We start from the raw sequence: 23,246 nt of genomic DNA on the forward strand, positions 1-23,246 counted from the left end.
TGTTGGATATGTGGCAGAGATCATAAAGCAGCATACTGCACTTTGAGCAAGCCTTGCTCTAAATGTAATGGCCAGTACCTAGGCATATTGCATGATGTTAACAGAACTCGAACAACATCCAAAGTACTGTACATGAACCCACAGAGTCTTTCACCCAGAATACTACTTAAAGTAGTCAAAGTAAGACTTAATCACAAGTATAAGACATTTGATACATATGCTATCTTAGATGATGGATCTGAGTATACTATGTTGCTGCCAGTGTTGTGCCAGTTCACACTTAAAAATAACTAATTCAAAGTTCATTTCATACAGATGAAAATGAACTTCTTCACGTTCATAGTTCAATTTTAAAAAATTTTGAACTAAGTTCACAGTTTCAAAAATTAACTAGTTCACGTTCATTTATTCAATTTTTTTTAAATAAATAAAGGCCGATATTCTTTTTCAACCTCCTTCAACCCATCCATCACCAGCCCCAAATCATTGCTACTCCAAAACTAAATTAATTATTGTACACCACTGAAGAATCGCAGTCATTAGTTACATTTAAAATCTGTAAATAAATATAATCCGTCTGAGTCTTCACTTGTTTGTTCATAAAACTGCTTCAAATGCTCAAACTGGCTTCAGTAGTAGATGCGTCTGTACCGCCTGCACCGCCTGCACCGCCTGTACCGCCTGCACCGCCTGCACCGCCTGTACCGCCTGCACCGCCTGTGGAGACGTGACGTCTTTATGGAGACGTCATGTGGCGCGCCGTAAAACTGTTGTAAAATGATGCTCACGTTCATCATTTGTAAACTGATTCGTTCAGTTTTTCACTAAAAATATGAACGCATTCATTCAGACAAATCTGTAAAGCTGAAAATTTCTGCTGCTGCTTCTTGCTCTGTATTTTTGTTTTTCTAGTTATTATTTTTTTTCTTCCGACCTGTTTTTTGGCCCGATACTACTCCCACACCGTTTGTTGTAGAAACTCCATTCAAACATCAAAACGTGTGTTTCAATCAGAACATTCTGGGCATCACTTTTCTCAGCGATATGTCTAATAATTTCTGAAACATTGATCACTTTGTTGCACTTTTTTACAATGGAAGTCAATGGAGAGAATGTTCAAATCTTTGAAACCTTTCTCCTCTTTGAACCTCACCTATTTCTTCATACTTTTAGCTAGAGACTTAATTTAATCTTTAAACGGGTCCCAAGACTTTCAGCTATTTAAATTGAACTCAACTTTTTGATATCTTGTACGGTTTTTCCTTTATTGCAGTTTTAGTTTTATCCTTTTTCTGATCATTTTTGAGTTTATAATGGGTGTGTGTTGCATGGATGCTCAGGGCTAGAGTGGGTGACATCAACGCTCGAGAGAGAGAAAGGATTAAACTGTTAAAAGAAATCCTCTTGAACTCGTCCTCCAGGCCACAAATTTAACTCAATGCTCATGATTATTTCTCACCCACTAGACAAACTTGTCGGCTTTCAGACAATGTGACTAACAAAGCAAAGAGACTCATAGAATTTGAATTGTGCCCTTTCAAAGTGGCAGGTTAACATCTAACTGCCCCTTTCAGTCTAATGTAAAATGAGAGCAGAAAATCAGGAGGAAACAGGGAGGGAGGCATTTTTTAAAATCGCTGTTTTTACTGGAAATATGTTTCAGTCCAGTTTTAATATTAGAATAGAATAGAAATATTCTGCAGTTAATTTCAGTTTGTCATTGTAACTGACTCCACATTACAGCATGAAACAAAATTAGCACTGTGTAAGTTTATGTGTTCATGTCACATGTTCATGTGAGCTCTGTCTTCAAGCTGCACACATGTGATGCTCGTTAACAGTCTGATTGATCTCTATAAGCTATACAAGGGCAACCAGACACACAAAGCCAGATTCACACACACACAGCCAGATTCACACACACACACACACACACACACAGCCAGAGTCACACACACACACACACAATGATTTACACACATTTCAACAGTTTTTCCTGAAAATATGTTTCAGTCCAGTTTTATTCAGGAAACATTCGGCAGTTCATTTCAGTTTGTCGGTGTAACTGACTCCACATTACATACTGTATATTGTAATTGGTAGATTACTTTGGAGCTACTTTTGACTCCACAGACAAGTACTTTATATCACTTCATTGAGGAGAGTGTCCTTTCTCAGAAAACACAAGGCTGTAGCTGATAGGATTTGATAGTCTTTGATTGGCGAGCCAGAGGTTGAAAGGTGTGTCTCAGCTGAGACCAGGTCTCACTAAGTAGGAACTAAGCACCTAGGATCACCATGGAAACCTCTGAGTGCAGATGGACAGACAGATTCAGATCAGCTAATTAGACAAATTCTGTGATGTCTGTGGTGTTTACCAAACATTTGACTGATATTTGTCAGTTTTTATGCCTCCATGCTTGCGACAGCCAGAATTGGAGGCATATTGGTTTCAGGATGTCCCATTCTGGTGGACACGATATCTCAGTAACGCCTTTAAGGAAATTCATCAAATTTGGCACAATTGTTCACTTAGACTGATTAGATTTTGTTGGTCAAAGGTCAAGGTCACAGTCACCTCACAAATCATGATTTTGGTCTCGTAAATGCAATATCTCCAGATCTCCTCAAGGCAATCCCTTCAAATTTTGCACTAATGTCCACCTGGACTTCCAGATGAAGTGATTAGACTTTGGTGGTCAAATGTCAAACGTCAAAGGTCATGGTCATGGTGACCTCTGCTTACACTTTTTAGCCATTACTCAAGACTAACACAGACATTGTTAGTGGCAACTCCATTTTAAATGTTAGTTGCAGGCATTTAACAAGAAGCTCAGCTTCAGAATTTTCTCAGCAGCCAGAAACGCAGTTTAGCTTCAGCTTGGGCAGAAGCAGCAATCCCGCCGCAACTTCTCAGGAAATTGCATTGTCTAGTTATTCTTATGCTTATGCTTCCGCCTTTCTCTAACTACTCCTTCATACTTTGTGCTACAAAGACCATTCATATGTCAAATCCCTTCAGCTTGTTCAGGGCTTTCCTGCTTGTATTCAACTTTTTTCTACTATTTATACTTTTTAAAATATTAATCTTTTTCTGCTTTTTTTGCCATTCAAATAATGGAGACCATGTTCAAATCCTTGAAAAGTTCAGCCTCTTTAAAATTTAACTACTTCAGCATACAAGCCTTTCAGCTATTAAGCTTGCATTCAACATTTTGATATCTTCAATAGTTTTTGAATTATCACAGTTTTAGTTTTATGCTTTTTTTCTGGCTAGAGTGGATGACATCATCGCTAGAGTGAGAAAAGCTACAGAACTCCTCTGAAAAAATTCAGTTTAACTCGTCTTCACGGCCACATATTTCAATGTTCACACGTCTTGGCTTCCTCAATAGTAGAAAAATTTGTCCTGTTTCATACAATATGTCTACCTTAGCACAGAGACCTACAAAATCTAAAGATTAGCCTCAAAACGATGGGAGCCTCCCCCATCTCTCCCATTAACTGCATTTCAAATTCAGGCTCTGATTTCCCCAAAAATGCAGAAGGGACATTTTTCTGTAACTCGTTCCTTTGTCCACATTCTTGGCTCTAGAAACACCAAAGCCAGATATGCTGTGCACGAAGATCTTGTGACGGTCATGGTCCGCTCATGGTTCTGATAGGAGTTGCCGGTTTTTCACAGATAGCAGTCGTTTGAGAGGCTCGTCGAGCCAAAATCATACACACACACACACACACACACACACCACCACCACCATCACCACCCCCTCCCCCACCACCCCATTTTTATCACTGACAGTAGGCTAAATACATTTTTTTTCAATTGCTTAAACAGGTTTTGGAAACCAGGGCCCGGTTTTTCAAAACACTACACACAATTAGCACAACCACACACCCAATTATCAGAATATCTCAGATCCTTTGCAAAATGAAACGCTCTTGTAAAAACACTACACTAATTTATAAAAAACATACGTGGGAAGAACCAGCTTGAATGTCGAATCCATCCTTGCACAGCTTCAGCGTTGATTTGGTCACAGCCCTCCTCCATGGCCTGAATGAGGGGTACCTGAGCCTGGGGCCGGAGATCGTAAACCCTCCACCACCATGCAGAGAAAAACTCTTCGATTGGGTTTAGAAACAGATAGTATGGTGGAAGGTATAGTAATGTAAACTGTGGATGGTGTTGAAACCAGTTCTGGACCAGAGCAGAGCGGTGGAATGACACATTGTCCCAGATGACAATGTATTGCATCTGGTGTTTTTGTTTTACTGCTGTGACAATGTTGTGCAATCGGTCCAAAAATGTGAGAATGTGAGGTGTGTTGTAAGGGCCCTTATTGGCATGACGGACAACATGTTCAACTAGTGTTGCGTGAATTTCATTTGATAAATTTGGTCCTCTTCTTATTTGAACACGTTCTCCTCCTGCTTCAGGTCTTCTTCTTCCTCTACGTCCACCTCCGCCTCTTCCTCTTCCTCTAGCCCAGTGTGCTCTGATTGGTCAGTTTGGGCAACTACCATGGCAACTATACGTCACATGTCTTTTTAAACAAACGGCTTCGGTCTTGTTTATAGTTTTGAGCAAGAGTCTGATTCTGAACCAGAAGTTGACAGACCTGATCCACCTTTACAAGCTGGACTGGAATGAATTAAACTTTAGTTCGCATAGTTACTGAAAAACAAACTCAGCAGTTAAACTGTGGATAATTTATCTGAGCTAACGAGGTACAGCATGTCAACACTGACAAATGTTTAAGCATTTATAGCTTCGCTTCGCTGCTTCATACTAATGTGATCAGGTTGTGACTCTGGAGACCATTTACATGCATAAAAACCTATATAAAAAACACACTAAAACTCATAAAATGAAACAGGTGTTGGTAGGACCCAGTTGCAGCACAAAACACTACAGGTAAGATTGGTAATGACTTTTATTTACAGGAACTAGGATGAGCAACAGTATAGTCCAGGTTTATACACAGGTAAGTAGTCACTTGGGGTGGGCCTGAGTTCGAGAACCATGGGCCAGGTGAGTAGAGCGAGGTGACTGAGCTCACACACAGGGGAAAGTTCATGGACCCGGTGGGGGGGAAGAGAGAGAGAGAGAGACACGGACAGACAGACACACATGCGCACACACACACGCAAGGGTTTGTAGGAAAGCATTGGTACAGTTAGGGAGCAGGCTGGAAACATCATCGAGGGAATCAGGAAACCAGCAGGGCAGTAGTCACAAGACGAAGCCATGAAGACAGCTGGTTTGACGAAGCAGGAGTCTCTGACGGTGAAGATCTCACAGGTAAGATGGTAGGGAAACTCACGTTGCAACGTCAGAGCTGGAGAATGCCAAACAGCCACAGGGACAGGCAGACAGGAACCAGGAAGTGCACAGGCGGAACTCGTGGCCGGGGACAGAAGGCTGAGGCGCTTAGCGGGGCAGAGACGAGGCAGGATGGTCAGAGACGAGCAGAGTCAAAACCAGGAGGTCAGTCCGGAGATGAGTACAGAGAACAATCTGGCAATGAGTGAATGAACCAGGGATGCATATATACTGGCTTGATGAGTGATGCAGACGGAGGTTGGGTAAGTGGAAAAACACTAAAGCAGCAGGTGAAGGCAGAGCAGGCTGTGACAGAAAGGCATAACAGGTCCCCTTAAAATTAGTCTGGGCTGTGTTATACAATATGCTGTATTACAAAAGTCCTGCCCTCCCTTTGTAATGTGAACATGCAGAATACTAGTTGTTTAACTAGTATCTAGTAAGTATTGAAATGCTTGTTGACATTTGATGTTTAAAAAAGTGGATGGTACACGCATTGATGGAATCCCACATTCACCTGTGTTGAACTAGTTTCCACCTTCATTCATGTTCCAGTGCTGGATGCGCATTGATTGATATGTATTTGATAGCCAATGCTCTTTACCTTTAGGGGAATAACCTGTGTTTTTGCTATTTAAAAGGCAGCTACACTGTATGATTGTGACGCTGATGAAGTCCAGGCGGCTGAAGTTTGTCTTCTGTAAATAAAGTGATTTCTTGTTATTGACCGGGATCCTCCTCTGTCATCATTAATTCATATTGTAAGAAGAATGCATCGTTTCAGAGCCCATCACCCAACCAAAATGTGCTTTCTGAACATGGCCACAGCTCTCACTCTGATTATATAAGTCCAGCCCCTCTCCAGGACACTAGCTTCACATTCAGTTGTGGAGTTGAGCCCAGCTATTGCTCCACCTCCTGCACTGCTCTGGTTCGTTCTCCACCAAAGATGATCCACATCAGTACAACCAGTTTAAAGTACTTGGTTCCCAACCTCTACCTGCTGCCCGGGTGACAACGCACTCAACCCCCAGTGTGGATCCCTGTGGCTGATTGGCCCTGTACATGACTACATAACCATAACAAGACTCCAGCTGAAGACCTTTTATTATGTCTCTACTTTACACATTCCATCAGCTCTCTACTCTCATGGCATATTAAAGGCAAAAATCCCCTCAAAATACTCCAAAATGCATGTTGCAGCTCAGTAAAGATGAATGATGAATGTTTCATTTATTTCTTGAGTTGTATTTTTGTATTTCAGTTTCTTGAAGAGAATAACTGTGAATCATGTCTCATGGTCATTTATTTGATAAAGACAGAATGAAGCAGGGCAGCTGACTCATATGCAAGTTCAAAATATAAAATACTTTTTGTACTTGATTAATTTCTTTTGTCAAGACACACACACACACACACACACACACACACACACACACACACACGCAGAGAGCGAGAGAAAGAGAGAGAGAGAGAGAGAGAGAGAGAGAGAGAGAGAAAGAGAAAGAGAAAGAGCGAGCGCCAGGCAGTGGACAGTAGAGATCTGGTCTGAGGGGTTTTCAGACTAGATCAGTTGGCGGTCCTCCTAGATCAGCCCATCCTCCACACCAGCAACAACACACGTCTGATAACTTTCGTCGTTGTTCTATTTTTTTCCCCTTGTCGCAGCACGAGACTGTTTATTCCCACAGAGCAGCGCAGCAGGAAATCTGGAGGTCTGAATGTGTGCAGGTCTGGAGGTCTGGATGGATGGTTGGGCGGAAAACTGACAGGACCGCGAAAACACTGTGAAGCGGACGTGGCGTTCAGCCCCGGAGGTTCTCTAACTACTGCTGAACAGGTGGAGCTTTGGAGTTGAACAAAGTTTTAACAGGATGGTGCGAACGTGATGGGATATCCTTCATGACACACATGTAGTCTGGTGTGGTCTTTCGGATTCACAAAATCCGGCTTGTCAATTCAGGTTTTCACAGGAGTCTGAACATTAGGATGCTTGGGATGCGATTTTTCATCTCCTAATAACAGAAATATATTTGTCACGTGAGTCTATGGGAAAAGTCCAGTGGGCACTTTTATGTAAAAACCATTTGTGTGAAACTTCCCGCCATGAAGGAAAAATGCAAGAACGCAGCGAAAACGCGGAGAGAGAAGGAGAACGGAGAGTTTTATGAGCTGGCCAAGCTCCTGCCTCTGCCGGCGGCCATCACCTCCCAGCTGGACAAGGCCTCCATCATCCGGCTGACCAGCAGCTACCTCAAGATGAGGGCAGTCTTCCCCGACGGTAGGAACAGCGGCAGACACGCAGAGATATTAACAGATACTGAAATATTATATAAAACCCAATGTATGTAGATTCTGAGGAGTGAAGATAAGACAACAAACAAGTGACGAACATATATAGGCCTATATACTAAGCCAAACTCTAACTGATATATTTGTCTTTAGCCAATGCAATACACTCAAAAACCCAAATATCAGTAACACACTCCACACGTTTTTATAATGATCAATAATCATAGTCATAGTAAATCCATAACTATTTTCTTTAAGAACATTTGACCCACAAAATCACGGACCATTGCCATTTTCCTTAATCAGATAATTATCAGAAATTCAAAGTAATTATTTTTTACATTAAATTTTTTAATTTGATATAGTTTGTGTATTTACAGAACATAGCCTGGTACACTGATATTTTCAGAGAGAGAATACAGCTGTCCCGTAGAGGAACAGCTCTGTGGCCTAAACATACAGCTAATACACACACACAACACACAAGTCAAAATGTCTATTTATACACCTTCAAATTAAGCACTACTGTAAAGCGTTTAGAAGTAATAGCTTAATAATTTATTAATGATTAATAAATTATTTTCTAATATTTTATAGGCTATTGCTCGTTAAAAACAGGACGTCCGTGTGAACATATGAATTATTTACCAACGGAAATAGGCCTAACTCACTACTAAAGCATAGACACCATCCAGAGGGGTTTCATAACCTGGACAGTTGTTCTTGTTAATAGCTTATAAAGCAAATTATTTATCAACTGACTGTAACGTCGTAAGTTTGACCTTATGAACCCGGTTTGTGCCGTATTAAAAAGTGGTCTGCCTGCAGATTTCTACCGCTTCAGACTGATTTAATAAACAGTTTTTACATTTTAAACTTTAATAAAAAAAAAAAATAAAAGTCACCTTCCCCATAAAACATCTATGACTACATTTTGTTTGGAGCCGCGGTACAACATTAAGAATAATAGGATAATAATAAGAATAAGAATAAGAAGAAGAAGAATAAGAAGAATAAGAAGAATAAATAATAATAACTACGACAGTAAGAATTATAATAAGAATGATAATAATAAAAATAATAATAAAATGAATAATAATGACTACTACTAATAACAATAATAATGTATTTAGCCTATTTTATTATTAGCTCCTCTAACTCTTATTAGCTCAGTGGTAAAAGTGAAAGCGACTGTCCGGACTTTGCCCTCTTCACAGAAATAACTTATGGCTGTCTAAGTAATTTCGTCAATCAGGTGTCCTGGAAGTTTGAAGTTGTTTTCTCAGTCTGATTCAAATCTGGTGTCTGCTTCAGGCGCCTCACTCATTCATCAAGGTGAATTATTTCATTAGGCTGCACGCGGCTGCAGTGGGGCAGGTTAGAGGGCAGGAAAACAGAGCCTTTCCTCTCTGTCATCACTCATAGAGTCAGACTGAACACACGGCCCTTCATGGTCGGGCCACCCATTAGTCCGCTGAAGTACAAGCTCTTTGTCCGAGATGCGACAGCAGTGTCAGCGCTGTGCACATTATTCACTCGTTCATCCAGTCAACATCTGATCCAACAACGAGCCTGAAGAATCCACAGATCCCCGGGTCTGTTCTGTGGTAAAGTATTTACATTATTTACCTGTGACGCAGTCAAACACCAGAGAGACATACTGGCCGAAACGGAGGCTTGCTCCCGGTTCCGGTCTTCACGGTCATATATGAATGTAGCATTAATCCTGTAGACTAACAGGCATTGATTGATGGGATGCATTCTGTGGAGGTGCGTGGAGCTCAGAGGGAGCGCGTGAGCCAACGTGTTGTTGTGTCAGTCACATTTACCTTCCTCACACCTGCTGACGGCTACACAAATAATACTAATACTAATAATACCAACACCTGAGGTGGATAATGAAGGTTTTCACCGGCGGACCTGAACACCGTCTCACTCTGCACCCCTGGACCGGGTTTTCCTCAGGCCGCCGGGAACAGCAGAGCCGGCTCCGGCTGAAGGCGTCTCACTGCCGAAACTACAAGCATGGACATTTAATGTGTAGACAAAGCATGAGAAGTAGATGATAGGTCTGACATATAGCGGACACACGCACACGCACACACACGCACACACGCACACACACACACACACACACACACACACACACACACACACACAAAGAAAACAAACAAAAAGACAGGTCTAATAAAACAACAAATCAATCTTAGAAATATGGATTGATGTGTGATATTTGAATGTGAATAAGCTACAATTTATGATAGAGTAGTTTTATTAAAGCATTATTATAGTTTCTTTGCTAGTAATTATGTACTTTCCCCTCTGTTGAATTTATGACATGTTCATTTCACTCACACAGGTTTGAAATGAATGCATGTTAGACTTTGATGGTTTTATGTCAGCATTTATTTGGTCCTTTAGTTGTTTAGTTTGCTTCATTTCGTATTTTCCAGTAGCTTTGGGATGAAATTATACTGATGTGAAAAGCAGAACTGATTTTATAATCTGACCTTCTTATTGTCTGGAATAATCTGATAGTATTTGATATGTTATCGGTTAGACAGTGCACTCAGCCAAATATTTATCTTAGATCACTTTAACTGTTCCCAGTGTATTTTGGATTATTTTTGTGGGAGAGACGCAGCAGCAGCAGCTGGTGGTGCAGTTGCACAGATTCTGAAAACATTGTTGACGCTGAATTCTAAAAAATAATCACTTTTTAATGGGGCCCCTCTTAGCTCGGGCTTTTGAGTGGCTGTTTAAGTGGAGCAGCACGGCAGATACAGGGGCTCTGAGTGTAACCGTGGATTATGTAGAAAAATTTAGATTAACAGTGTCAGGCACTAACATTTCCTCCTGTCCTTCTTGATCAATATCAGATCTTCTGTTCCCTCCAATGTTTTCCTTGTTTCTAGCTGTTCCCACACACACCTTTATACAAATATTTATTTCTACCAAAAGCACAACATGGATTTGGTACGATGGAAATGTAGAAACTGAGCTGACGTTCAGTCCCTCAGCAGCTTTTATGAAGTGTGTCTCAGTTCTGTGTCCCAAAGCAAACCACACTTTGTCAAACACGTTAAAATTCCTCCTAGCTCTTCTGGGTTTTGAGTGTGTCTTATGGTCTTATCCAAGTCTGCATCTGCTGTGTAAGAAGTAAACATAAAGACGGTCATATCAGATTACACTGCTCAGAATGTGGATACAGATACACAGTAGATCAATGACATTTCAGCAACTACATTATACAACATTTGGCTTTAAATAATAATTTTTCATAAGAAAATACAGCACACCTTCACCTTCACAGCAGTGACTTTTGGGAGATGTGAAAATTAAGGAATGTTTGCAGAAATACCACTTGAAAACACTCTTCACCTCAGAGAGTGATTGTTCATATGGAAATGTAACTCAACCTACAGCCAGTTTTTACCTTCTATAAACAAGGCTGTGCCTCAGGTTTCCAGCAGATCATTGTAATAGTGGGAAAATGGCATCTGAACAAAGTAAAGGTGTCAGAAGTCAAATACTTATTCTAAGCACAGAGGAGCTCTCTCAGTGTCAGATCATGGCTGGTCTACAGGTTTCTAAGGGGGCAGTGCAGAAACTGGTCAGTTGTATCCAGACAAACCAACTGCATCAGAAGATCAATACATTAGGCTCAGTCCACACAGAAACTTCATCACAGAATTTGCGAAATAAAGATGCTGCTGGTCTCAGAGGACAAGCAGCAGTTTTTAAACCATCCCTATGTACTATAGAACACTATACAAATATTAAGGAAAACCAGAGAGGAAGTTTTATTTGGTCTGTTGTTAAGTTGTCACATATCTGCAGGCCTATTCAGGTGTATCAGTGTAATATAAATACCATTAAATTAGATTTGAGGTGGTCTCGAGGACTTTAAGAAGACCACTAACCAAGCTGCAGCTGTGGTTACCTCTACACTGCTTAGTGGAAATTGAAAAAGACTGTACCACCATTTCATGAATGCTGCTCACCTCCAACAGCTGAAGCCGACCGCTCTTCAGCCAGAACAAAATATCTCATAAAAATAAGAAATGGCAGCTTTTTCTTGCATAGAATTGGACAAATGTGAATGTTTTTGTTTTGTTTTTGGTCTTTTGATTGTATCTATGTGACAGCTGCGGAATTGACTGATGATTGTTTGCTGATTTATATTGTAAAAATATAAGAGAAATATAATAATACATCAAAATGATTACAATATTACATTTCCAGTCTCTGACATTCTGATATATGTATCTATATCTATCTCTATATAGATATAGATATGTTGATATATACAGTATATCTATATATATATACTTTTTTGTTTAGTTCTGGTCATGTCAGAGAGTGAAGTACAGAGTAGCAGCTCTTTAATGTCTTCACTGTCTTATGTCTTTATTGTGTTTATGTTGCATGGTTTTACGCTGCATTGCTACTACAAGAGTTTCCTCTTGTAGTACTAAAAAGAGCTGAACTGAAGTGAACTGGTGCCATCAGCACCACAATATATCAACATTTGGGGTCACAGTTTAATTTAGTTGAAGCCTGGTCACCTCATGGCAGTGCTTGCACAGCTTGTTTCTCCACAGGTGTGAAAGCCTGTGCCTTTGTCTTCTTTTGTTCCAGTTTGTGTCTCTGACAGTGACTGTGTCTGTCTCTGTAGGTCTGGGTGATGGATGGGGTCAATCAACAAGGTTCAGTCCTCTGGACAGCATGGCTAAAGAACTGGGTTCCCACCTTTTACAGGTACAGAAAACAACAAACTGTGTTCAGTCCCCCGCGTGTGTGTATGTGTGTGTGTGTGTGTGTGTGTGTGTGTGTGTGTGTGCAAGGGAATAGGTTTTCATACGGATGGTATAGGGACGTGTCCTTACCAATGTTTTGGGAGGACTTGTAATGTTCACAATGTTTGGGGTGAAGTCATTAGATAATTCCGATGTGCCCTCCTAGAGGCTATGTCTCCAATATGACTGATTTAATCAGGAGCTTTTTCACCACCTGGGCATCAGTAATAGGTAGTAAACTAACCAGACAGCAGCCACACTCATTCAAAATGAAAATCTGCTATAGCCACTAAACATCACCAGCCTTTTATTATCAGATTGTTAATACTGATGCATCACTGGATTAACAGCATTTTACTGTTGTATCTGGTCAAGGTGGAACTACTTTTAAATGTGAAATCAAGGGGAAAAGGGGAACTGCAACACCGGTCGGCCTACTGAATGTTCATGTTGGATGAAAAATGTAAAAATATTGTTTGTTTTTTGTGTGTGTGTGCGTGTGTGTGCGTGTGTGTGTGTGCGATTGTGTGTGTAGTTCAGTCCTTTATGTAGGCCTAGTTCAGTGCGTTGTGCACCTGCATATCTTGATAATTACAACAGTGAAATACTGCGCCATTGACTTCAGGTATTTCCTGTCTCAACCTATCAATGCGCTCACTTATCACTCCTCATCTTATGACCAGCACACCCATGGGTGCTTAGATGAGTGTATTTGCTATTTAAGCAACGTGGGCGCTGAATAGGAAAATGAAACCAGCATAACCACTTTGCGCCCGGTGTGTCTTTGAGTGATTGACCGACCTGTCGTTCAGAGCAGGTCGGGAATGGCTCAGTGCGCTTGTCTTCTACAGGCCTCGTCTTTTCAGTTTTGCTCAGATTTCCACTGTCACTCTCTGTTTTCAACCGGATGTGTGATCACACAGAAAAAATGATAATAGCCTACATTTGATTCCGATTATGGCGTTTGTGACAATTAGATAGAATAAAAATTTAAGTAATTTGTGAGGAAAACATCTTTTTCATCTTGTTCATTTATTTATGTTATGTAAAACATATTGTTGTCAATTTATAAATAGATAACTGAATTGATCACTAAACAATATCAATCACAGTCATTAAAACACTTTAAAAGAAGTGAAATTACAAAAGTCAAATGCTTGAACTGACACGATATGATTTATTTGGTCCAGCCCTGTTCTGTTACTTTATTACTATTCTGTACTCACACTTTAAAATAAATGCAAATACAGTGCAAACATTGTCGTGATAAATGTCAAGCACTAGAGGCCAGCTTCTTGCTCAAACCGTGAAAGGATGTAAAACTGTGCAGCTGCTGTAAGCAAGTCTGGTTCAATCGAAGAGACGTCCTCTGTACATAAATGGTCTGTATATAGCCCAGGCAAATCCTGGGCCTAACTTTTGATTATTTGCGCACATTAAATAATATTGCAATTTTGCTTTATAAATTACTCATTTGTAACCTCAATTTTGAACTGTTCTTTAAAACCATAAGAATTCTTGTGCATAATTCGTTGCTTGTGCTGTTATACAGGGGCTGGTTTAGATTACATTTTATTCCAGTTTAAGAACTGGATCAAACAAATAATAATTAGGCCTACAATGATGAAAGATATGTACTGCATCTAGAAAAATATTCCAGTAGAAAAATTGTTAACACTTAGACTTACAGGCCTATAATTATTAGAAATTACTAAGAAGTAACTGTCAAGTTGGCCGTTAATTATGTATTAATTTTGTGGTTATATGAAGAAACTGCCAAGAAATAACAGTCAAGTAAAGTCAGAATAATGCCAAGTTGTAGTAGTATAATTACTGAGAATTACTGTAATATATTGGGTAATTTCTGAGTAAAATTGAAGCAGAATAAAGAGGGTTGGTCTGTAATTATATGGCAATTGTTATAGTAAGTAGTATAGCCCACATACAGGGTAAGACAGGAGGGTTGTTTCTGTATCAGCTACCATTAATATCGATAGCATTAATATTCTTTATTGCACTGTGAAGACAGGCTGTTAGCAGGTGATACCAAGTCTCATATTTTAACCGTCAACCGTTAACATGGTTGCCGCCCAAAATAAACGCAGCAGCCAGTTTCCAGTATTATAAACCTAATGTATTTGTAATTTCCACAGTCCTACCTTTCAATAAGCCAAGCAGAGTAGTAGTCACTACAGCAGTAGTTTGTGGTGACTGCTGGAAATGTCACTGTACTTAACCCATAACTACCTTACCACTGCCTGTAAAGTGTAAATGTAATAAACAGAATATAATTTAACTCAATGTATAAATAAATTTACAAAATGGTCCAATGTCTGTCAGAAATGATAGTTTTAATTATAATTTAATAATTTAACAATTATTATTATTAACAATTATATATTATTATAATCATAATTAACGGTCTGTAATTTAAAGGGTTACCAAAAATCAATGTTTTTCTGATTTTAACAATAAAGCACCAGGCTTTGATTTGACCAGTAGAGCTAACCTTCTTGGTGGTTATGGTGGGCTTCGGATTTAACCAGTATTTGTATGATTTTACCTTATCTCTTACAAATTATATTCATATGCAAAATATATTTTGAGGTTACATGATACTGTTGGATTATATATCAAACACATGAGAATATATGTAATATCTACAAAATGTTCATGGGTAATATTTGTCGGTGCAGAATATTTGTAATATAATTTGATAAGTTTGGTCAAGATGTTTTCACTGAAAAAAGACTAAATGAATCACTATAATATTAGATTAGATACAAATGAGTAACTGAGTCATTCACCATCTGTCCATCAAAATAATTAATTTACAGAGCATTACAGAATTTTTGTATTATTCATTTACATCACATTTTCACCCATTTTTAGAATTAGAAATAAAGACATGTACAGTTAACATCCAACAGATGTTTTCTTAATGGAAACTAAAAATAAAGAGTAGTATATAGTAAATAATAAAAAGTGTTGACTAACTAAACTGCCAAAAATTATAATTTGGTGCAGCTGCATAAAAACAAAACTGCAGGAGGCAGAGCTGGAACCTCTCACAATAATGATACTATCCATTCTTACATTATATGGACAAATGTATTGGAACATAATCATTAACATTAGTAACTTCTTTGTTACATCACTCAGACTCTGGACGGCTTCGTGTTTGTTGTTGCCTCTGATGGAAAAATCATGTACATCTCAGAAACAGCATCAGTCCACCTTGGCTTGTCCCAGGTAAGACCCTCCATCCCCTCAACAAGCTGCGACCATGATACAGTATTTCTATTCTACTGAAAAGATTGATCTGGAGATAAAAACACAAGTCAACTGTTTATGTTTATAATATTTCAGATGAACCATTAGTAAATTGCAAAGACGCGTAGTTATACAATAAGAAAGTACAATAAGAGCAAGTAGACAAATGTAATATATCTACATATATAAAAACTATTATTATATGTTAAATTATATATGAAACCTATTACAAATTGGAACAATTTCATATATTGAAATATATGTCTAGCTGATACAAATATGTATGTTTATGTATGTATGCTTATATTGTAGGCATATGTAAATATATATCCATCACAATGCCTGTCAATATATGTTGATATTATATACAGTAGGTCCAAAAGTCTGAGACAACTTTCCCAGAATAGTAAGAGACATGTTTAAAATTAATGAGAAATTGATAATAAAAACATAAGCATGTAAAGTTTTTATATGCATGTTTTTTTGATAAACTTGCATTTATAAATTGAAGATGTATCATAAAAATATATGGTTGCAACATATTATACCATATAAACATTAATCCTAGACATTTTTTATATATGTACATATACACATTTTAATATGGGTATTTCATATATGTTATAAATCTTAATATATCCCCATGTATCCAGAGGATGTATATATGTGATATATGCCCTGATAGGGAACATATATGGCAACACAATCTTGATATAGGGACATGTCATATATTACATTTCTGTATGGGACGTAACAGTCATGCATGGATTCAGTTAGTTTCAAAGTTTTGTTTTGCATTTTGGTTGATCAGTTGTGATGTAGCTGATCACATGCTGGAAATGTGTGTGCTGCAGGTGGAGCTAACAGGAAATAGTATATTTGAGTACATCCACCCATCAGACCATGATGAGATGACAGCAGTGCTGGGTGTTTGCCAGCCCCCAAACCATCACTTCTCTCCAGGTACTTAGAGAATAGTCTCAGTGTCAGTCTCAATTTATTCTCATGTACTGGCTGGGGTCTTCATTTATCTCAACAGCAAAGAGAAAAATTCGAAAAAGGCTTATGTTAGAGACAGGCCTTTTATTTAGCTAATTCCCCATTTACCCGTTGTTTTAACAAAGCCAGTATAACGTACACTGCAGTAATTCCATCAGTCATGTCATACACACTACTCTGCTGCTCTCCGAAGACTGAAAGATGTGGTAAAAAGCCCTGGAAATGCAGTTCAGTTAAAAAGATCAGCTTGAGTTAAGCGTTTTCTGACAAAGAAATATTTTGATGCACATTAACCTTTCCTACATGGGTTGCAGTGACAAAATTCTGCTTTTGTACTGTGGAAATATTCATTATACTGAAATTACATAGGAAACTATTACAGTACAGATAATTCCCAGCTAACTGCTGAGTAAGAAGTCTGAATGAGGAAACATTAATGTTGTGAGTCATTCTTCTTACTGTGATGAATATGAATTTTGCAGATTTATTTGAGCTGATGGACCTTTGTTTTTAGATTGTCAAGTCTGAGATGATGTTGTCATGATGATGTCATCGGGATTAGGCTAAGGGGTTAGGTTAGGCTTAGCTCTTAGTCTTGGAGACAACACATTTTTAACAGAACTGGTGCAGTGGCCTGTTGCGAGGGACTTGTTGCCCTGGATTAATCCAGCCTGCAGCTTTCTTGAGACATAATCCAAACAACTTCACACTTGATGCTGCACAGAACGCTGTGTACGGAAGTGAAAAAAAGTGTTTGTCTTTGTAATACTCAGTTTGCCCACAAGAGGCTGAAAGTGCACCACAACCCCAGTCTAAACAGGACTAAAACTCTTCATGTGTTTTTTCCAGGTGATTTAATTTCTATATGTACTGTAAAGACAAGGTACATATATATTGTGTGTCAGCAACTTATGTAACATTATTGTCATGTCTTTGTTTTGGCTAGAAACGTGTTTTTCTTTTGGCGAAGTCTTTCTGCTAGAGAGGCTGGAAGGCAGGTGACATATGATAATGAGCAGGGTGTAGTGGATGTGTGGGTTAAACATCGGACTTTCACCCAGGAGACCTGGGTTTGAATCCTCTTATATTTATTGACAGAGACAGAGAGAGAGAAGCAAACAGCTGTTTCCATGCAGCTTCCCCTGCTGACTGTGATTATTGTGAATCATAGTCAGACTGGACATCGAGAGCACTAGGAGAATTCCCACATGTGAATGCTTTTAGTCCTGTTCAGACTAGGGTAATGGTGCACTTCAGCCTCTTGTGAAAACAAACACCTGAAAAATCCTGACAAAAAAAAAAAATTCAGTTGCTTCTCATGGCTTCTGTATCCTTGGGTTTTCAGCAAGACACAAAGTTTGAATTGGATCAGATGAGCGGTTGTTGAGAAAATTGAAATACAGATTCCTCCATTCACAGTTAGAAGGCTGTGTTACATACTGGTGGTATGGCGTTTGAAAGACATGGGTGTGAAAGAGGCAGGTAGGGTCTAAACAAAAGAGGCGAGTCGCATCATGGAACATATACTGCTTTGAGTTTGACTGCTCTTCATTTACTCTTGCTGGTGTATCCCTATATTGAACTTTATTTTTCCATTTTAGATGCCATCATACATAAAACTAAAGGCTACCCTTTAGTTTTTTTGTATGATGGACATACCTTGAAATGATCTTAGTGAGCCTTTTGCCTGCAGAGGAGTATCTGGCTGTTTGTTCAACCTCAGGAGGAGCAATACATTACATACAAAAGCTGCTTCACGTTGTCATTAAACAGTGAAGCAGCTTTTTACAGCCTTAAATGTGCACTTGTAGCTCAGATTATACATCGCTTTGAACATAAGTGTCATGCCAGATCTTAAATAAATTAAGTAAGAAGTGTTACTGGTGACCACAACACTGGGATATTGTATTGCAAAAACACAATATATAAAGTAATGGCTCTATAACATGTGAGTAATGCTTCTGTAATGTGTGTTTGTGTTATAGATTATGAGATAGAGCGCTCTTTCTTCTTGAGGATGAAGTGTGTTCTTGCTAAACGAAATGCAGGACTAACATGTGGAGGATATAAGGTATGTGCAACCACTGGATGATCATTCACTCCAGCACACACATGATGACGTCATCTACAGTAACTTAAGGGTTGTCATGAAGTGACGCTTAAACAACTCATTGCTTATTGGTCATTTTCAAACAACCAATATATTTGACAATATAATTATAAATTTTTTATTTCACCCCAAAAAAAACAGTATTTCTATCCCCTGACTCTTCGAGGCACTCCACAACAACAAGTGCGCAGCACACACACACACACACACACACACACACACACAGATATTCTCACATACAACAGTGTAAGGTCAACCCTTCCCTCACTGATATTCAAGATTTTAAATTGGCCGTGATGTACTAGTGACACCCCCAGAAAACAAATCACATTGAGAACAGGTAAAAAACACAATTATATTTAAAATATCTTAATTTGCTTGCAAGGCCCGGGCCAATCCTAAACCCCTAACTTTCTCTCTCATTTACTTTGAATGTGTAAATGTGTCATAACACTGGTGTCCCGCTGTTGTTTCCCAGGTCATTCACTGCAGCGGCTACCTGAAGGTTCATCAGTACATGATTGACATGGCGCTGTATGAATCCTGTTATCAGACTGTGGGTCTAGTGGCAGTTGGTCACTCCCTGCCCCCAAGTGGTATCACTGAGATAAAACTCCACAGCAACATGTTCATGTTTCGGGCCAGCCTGGACTTTAAACTCATCTTCTTGGACACGAGGTAGGAGAGGCTCTTGACTAAGTGGGTGGATACATAGATGGAAGCCATGATGTCATGATATCTGGACGATCCCTGTATGGAACATAAATCATAAAAAATATCACAAATAATCAATAGAAACTAGAATTACCGCCTCATGGTTGTATGTAACAAAACCTACTCAGTTCATCCTTGAGTCTAAGTGGACATTTGTGCCAAATTTGAAGAAGTTCCTTAAAAAAGCTCCTTGAAAACCATTTGTAATTACAAATCGGCTTTTCCTACAACACATGCTTACAACAACATATGATGAATATAAAATATGTACACCACATGAAATAGTTAGCTGTTTATAAATATGTGGACTGCTGGATTGTTATCTGAACATTATGATGTACAGCGATGCCTGTGCCCTCTCTCCTGTGTGCTGGAACCAGGGTGGCAGAGTTGACGGGCTATGAGCCTCAGGACCTGATAGAGAAGACTCTCTACCACCATGTTCATGCCTGTGATGTTTTTCATCTACGCTATGCTCACCATTTATGTGAGTCATTCAAATCTTTAACTAGTCTTATGATGGGATTGTTTGTATTTTATACTTAACTAGGATTACCTCTTGGTTGTATGCCTCCGCCACTTAGACTAGTTTCAGGTTACATCCCTGTTTATCCAGAGTCATATAAAATATTAATTATTTGTGTGAAATTTTTATCATAATTGCTGTGTGAAATCTTGAGTAATGGCAAAAAACTGTTTTGTGAGGTCACACTGACCTTGACCTTTGACCACCAAAATCTGATCAGTTCGTCCTTGAGTCCAAGTGAACGTTTGTATGAAATTTGAAGAAATTCTCTCAAGGCGTTATGGAGATATTACCTTCACAAGGCCAAAACCGTGTTTAGTGAGGTCACTGTGACCTTGACCTCTGACCACCAAAATCACTTCTCTCTTGAGTCAAAGTGGACATTTGTGCCAAATTCCTTCAAGTTTCCTGAAGGCATTACTGAGATACAAGGCCAAAACCGTACAGAAGGAAGGATGGACAACCTGAAAACAGTATGCCTCTGGCTCTGGCTGTCGCTGGCGCAGAGTCATAAAAAACAATGAATGTTGTGGCTGCATTACAATGTTAAACTTACAGTAAAGTGAGAAATCTTTGCCTTTTCAAGTTGTTGGATTTGACCTTTTTTCTGATCTTTTTTTCCCTGTAGTACTGGTGAAGGGGCAGGTCACCACAAAGTACTACCGCATGTTATCGAAGCATGGAGGCTGGGTGTGGGTTCAGAGCTGTGCCACCATCGTCCACAACAGCCGCTCCTCCAGACCTCACTGTATTGTCAGTGTGAACTACGTCCTCACGTGAGTCAGCACCCTTCTCCTGTAGTTCTCCATATAAAACCTCCAGTAAAATCAGTACAAAGATATGCAGTGTTTGTCTGTTTGCACACAGTGACATCGAGTTCAGTGAGTTGCAGTTATCTCAAGACCAGAGTCGAGCCACTACGCCTGGTCTCAATCTTACTTCCTCTGAGGACCACCACAAACAACTGAGAACCAAAGCTGTTAAGATGAAGACCAAACTTAGAGCAGCTCCCTATCCTGAGGTGGGACTTCCACTTGGCTTATTGATAGGAAAATGTTTTGTGACCCTGTTATTTCTTAAGGAAAACTATACTGGCTGTCATACATACATTCACATTTTTTGTCTTAAAGGTGCAATGTGTAAGATCTGGCCAAATCTGGCAAGAATTTTAGTTTAAAATGTTCAAAAAATGAACTAACACCATCACTAGTATGTGAAGGAGCCACAGTGATGATGTCATGACCAAGACCACCACCTAATGTATTACAGAGATATCTACTGAAATGAGCATGCTAACCAACTAGCCGCGTCCCGGACTGTGTTGTAATACGACCCAGACACACTAGATGCATCTAGTCTGCCCTCAGCCCCACGGGGAAGAAGAGCTTCCTCCTAAGCTTAAAGTTATGCTACAGCTCCCGACTAAAAAACTAAAAAAAAAGCTGCCAACATCATCACAGAAACGCAGAGATGTCTGAAGTGCCTAGAAAGTGATCTTTATCTCCATCCCAAAGAACCGCTCCGACAAGAAACCACGTTCAACGGCAAAGAAGCAAAACACAGGTAAAGTAGATGAGACTTTTCTTTTAGACTGGTGAGTAACATCTAATGTTGGTGTGTAGTGAAAAGTGTCATCAGTGCAAATGACAAACCGTACTGATAAACACTTCAAGTGGCATAAATGTATGATGTTGATGTTTTAGTGATTTAGTAGAATGTAGCCTGTTCCTGCGGCTGTTGTCCAGCTAGATGCCTCAGTAACTTTTTTTACAAGTAAGACAAAGAGACTGTTTGATCCAGAACCAGCAGGTTCAGGATCCACTGCTTAATACTGTATTTATTTTAGCATATTCATATCTATCCTTACTATTTATTATATACACACAAAATAGACCTAACATGTTTGATTATTAAGAACTTGTATCATCTAAACTAATTGTCACGTTTGTCTGTATCAGGACCAGAATTTCTGTCCAGTCATCCCCAGTGATGGACCAGCACCTGCCTTTTCTTCTGCGTCCGGCCTCATCAATCAACAGCAACCACATTACAGTAACACCTTGGAGTATTATCCCTGCACATAACAGATGTTGTCTATACTGTGAACTTTTGTACATCCTGCTCCTCAGGAGTTTTGTCAACACTTTTGTACATAGTTTTTTTCATTGTTTTATTTTTTTAATATGTGTATCTATGTATATTTATCTTTTTGACTGTTGCAGTATTTTACCTTTTTATTGCTATTTCCTGTTAATATGTTTATTGGATACTGCACCACACACCAAGCCAAATATCTTGTAAGTAAAAACCTACCTGGCAATAAACCTTATTTTTCTGATTCTGCCTTTGTGATGATGTCATCATCCCTTCCTCACGCTGCTACAGCCTGACACCCATGTGTCATGCAGTATCCCACCTTTATATTTTTATAGGTAAATAAAAACATACTGTTTGTATTACAAGTACTCATAATTTGTTTCAGTGCTACAACAATCAACAATAAATGCACATATAAATAATAAATTGTAAGGAACATGGGGTAACCAACAACATGATTAACTGGACAGGGGCGAAGAGGTGAAATGCTGCCCCCTATGGAGGTGGATCAAGTAGCATGATCTTACACATTATACCTTTAAAACAACCGTCACATGAACGTATAACACGGAGCCAAAACCAAAAGTCCAATAAATAGTACACAGTGTTGTGCCATTTCACACTTAAAAATAACTTGTTTAAAGTTCAGTTTATAGAGATGAAAATTAACTAGTTCACACACTGAACTAAGTTCACAGTTCCAAAAATTAACTAATTCACGTTCATTTGTCCCGTTCTTTTTTTTTGGAATAAATTGGCTATTTTTCAATAGAACCTCCTTCTACCCATCCATCACAAGCCCCAAATCATTGCCACTCCTAAACTAAATGAATTATTGTATACCACTGAAGAATCACAGACATGAATTACATTTGAAATCCATACATAAATATAATCCGTCCGAATCTTCACTCGTTTGTTCATAAAACTGCTTCAAATGCTCAAACAAACTGGCTTCAGCAGTGGTAGATGCGTCTGTACCGCTAGCAAAAGCCATGCTGGGCCGTGTCTATGGAAACGGCATGCGGCGTGCCGTAAAACTGTCATAAAACATGAGCGCCATTCCCTCTCGCTTTAGTGCACGCTGCTCACATTCACGTTCATCATTTG

The 23,246-nt window shown here is 39.1% G+C and overlaps 1 protein-coding gene across 1 annotated transcript; it reads left to right on the forward strand.

Annotated features, from left to right (window-relative positions):
- Positions 1 to 6,908: 6,908 nt before the first annotated feature.
- sim2 (SIM bHLH transcription factor 2) lies at positions 6,909 to 21,951 on the forward strand. The gene is made up of 9 exons (XM_023404699.2): positions 6,909 to 7,607; positions 12,297 to 12,379; positions 15,580 to 15,669; positions 16,545 to 16,653; positions 18,675 to 18,760; positions 19,278 to 19,477; positions 19,894 to 20,000; positions 20,668 to 20,815; positions 20,907 to 21,951. The coding sequence occupies exons 1-9, from the start codon at positions 7,433 to 7,435 to the stop codon at positions 21,214 to 21,216; spliced, it is 1,308 nt and encodes a 435-aa protein (XP_023260467.2). The 5' UTR covers positions 6,909 to 7,432; the 3' UTR covers positions 21,217 to 21,951.
- The last annotated feature ends 1,295 nt before the right edge of the window (positions 21,952 to 23,246 follow it).

The sequence above is a fragment of the Seriola lalandi genome, unplaced genomic scaffold (assembly GCF_002814215.2).
Source record: "Seriola lalandi dorsalis isolate HSWRI2012SDOR001 ecotype SW California unplaced genomic scaffold, Sedor1 jcf7180002054256, whole genome shotgun sequence".
Lineage (NCBI taxonomy): Eukaryota > Metazoa > Chordata > Actinopteri > Carangiformes > Carangidae > Seriola > Seriola lalandi.

What these genes read in the sequence shown, in the direction of transcription:
- sim2 (XM_023404699.2), top strand. Translation starts at nt 7,433, where the DNA reads ATGAAGGAAAAATGCAAGAACGCAGCGAAAACGCGGAGAGAGAAGGAG. An exon ending in ACGCTATGCTCACCATTTAT is followed by an intron (nt 20,001 to 20,667) that starts GTGAGTCATTCA and finishes TTTTCCCTGTAG; the next exon opens with TACTGGTGAAGGGGCAGGTC. An exon ending in AGTGTGAACTACGTCCTCAC is followed by an intron (nt 20,816 to 20,906) that starts GTGAGTCAGCAC and finishes GTTTGCACACAG; the next exon opens with TGACATCGAGTTCAGTGAGT.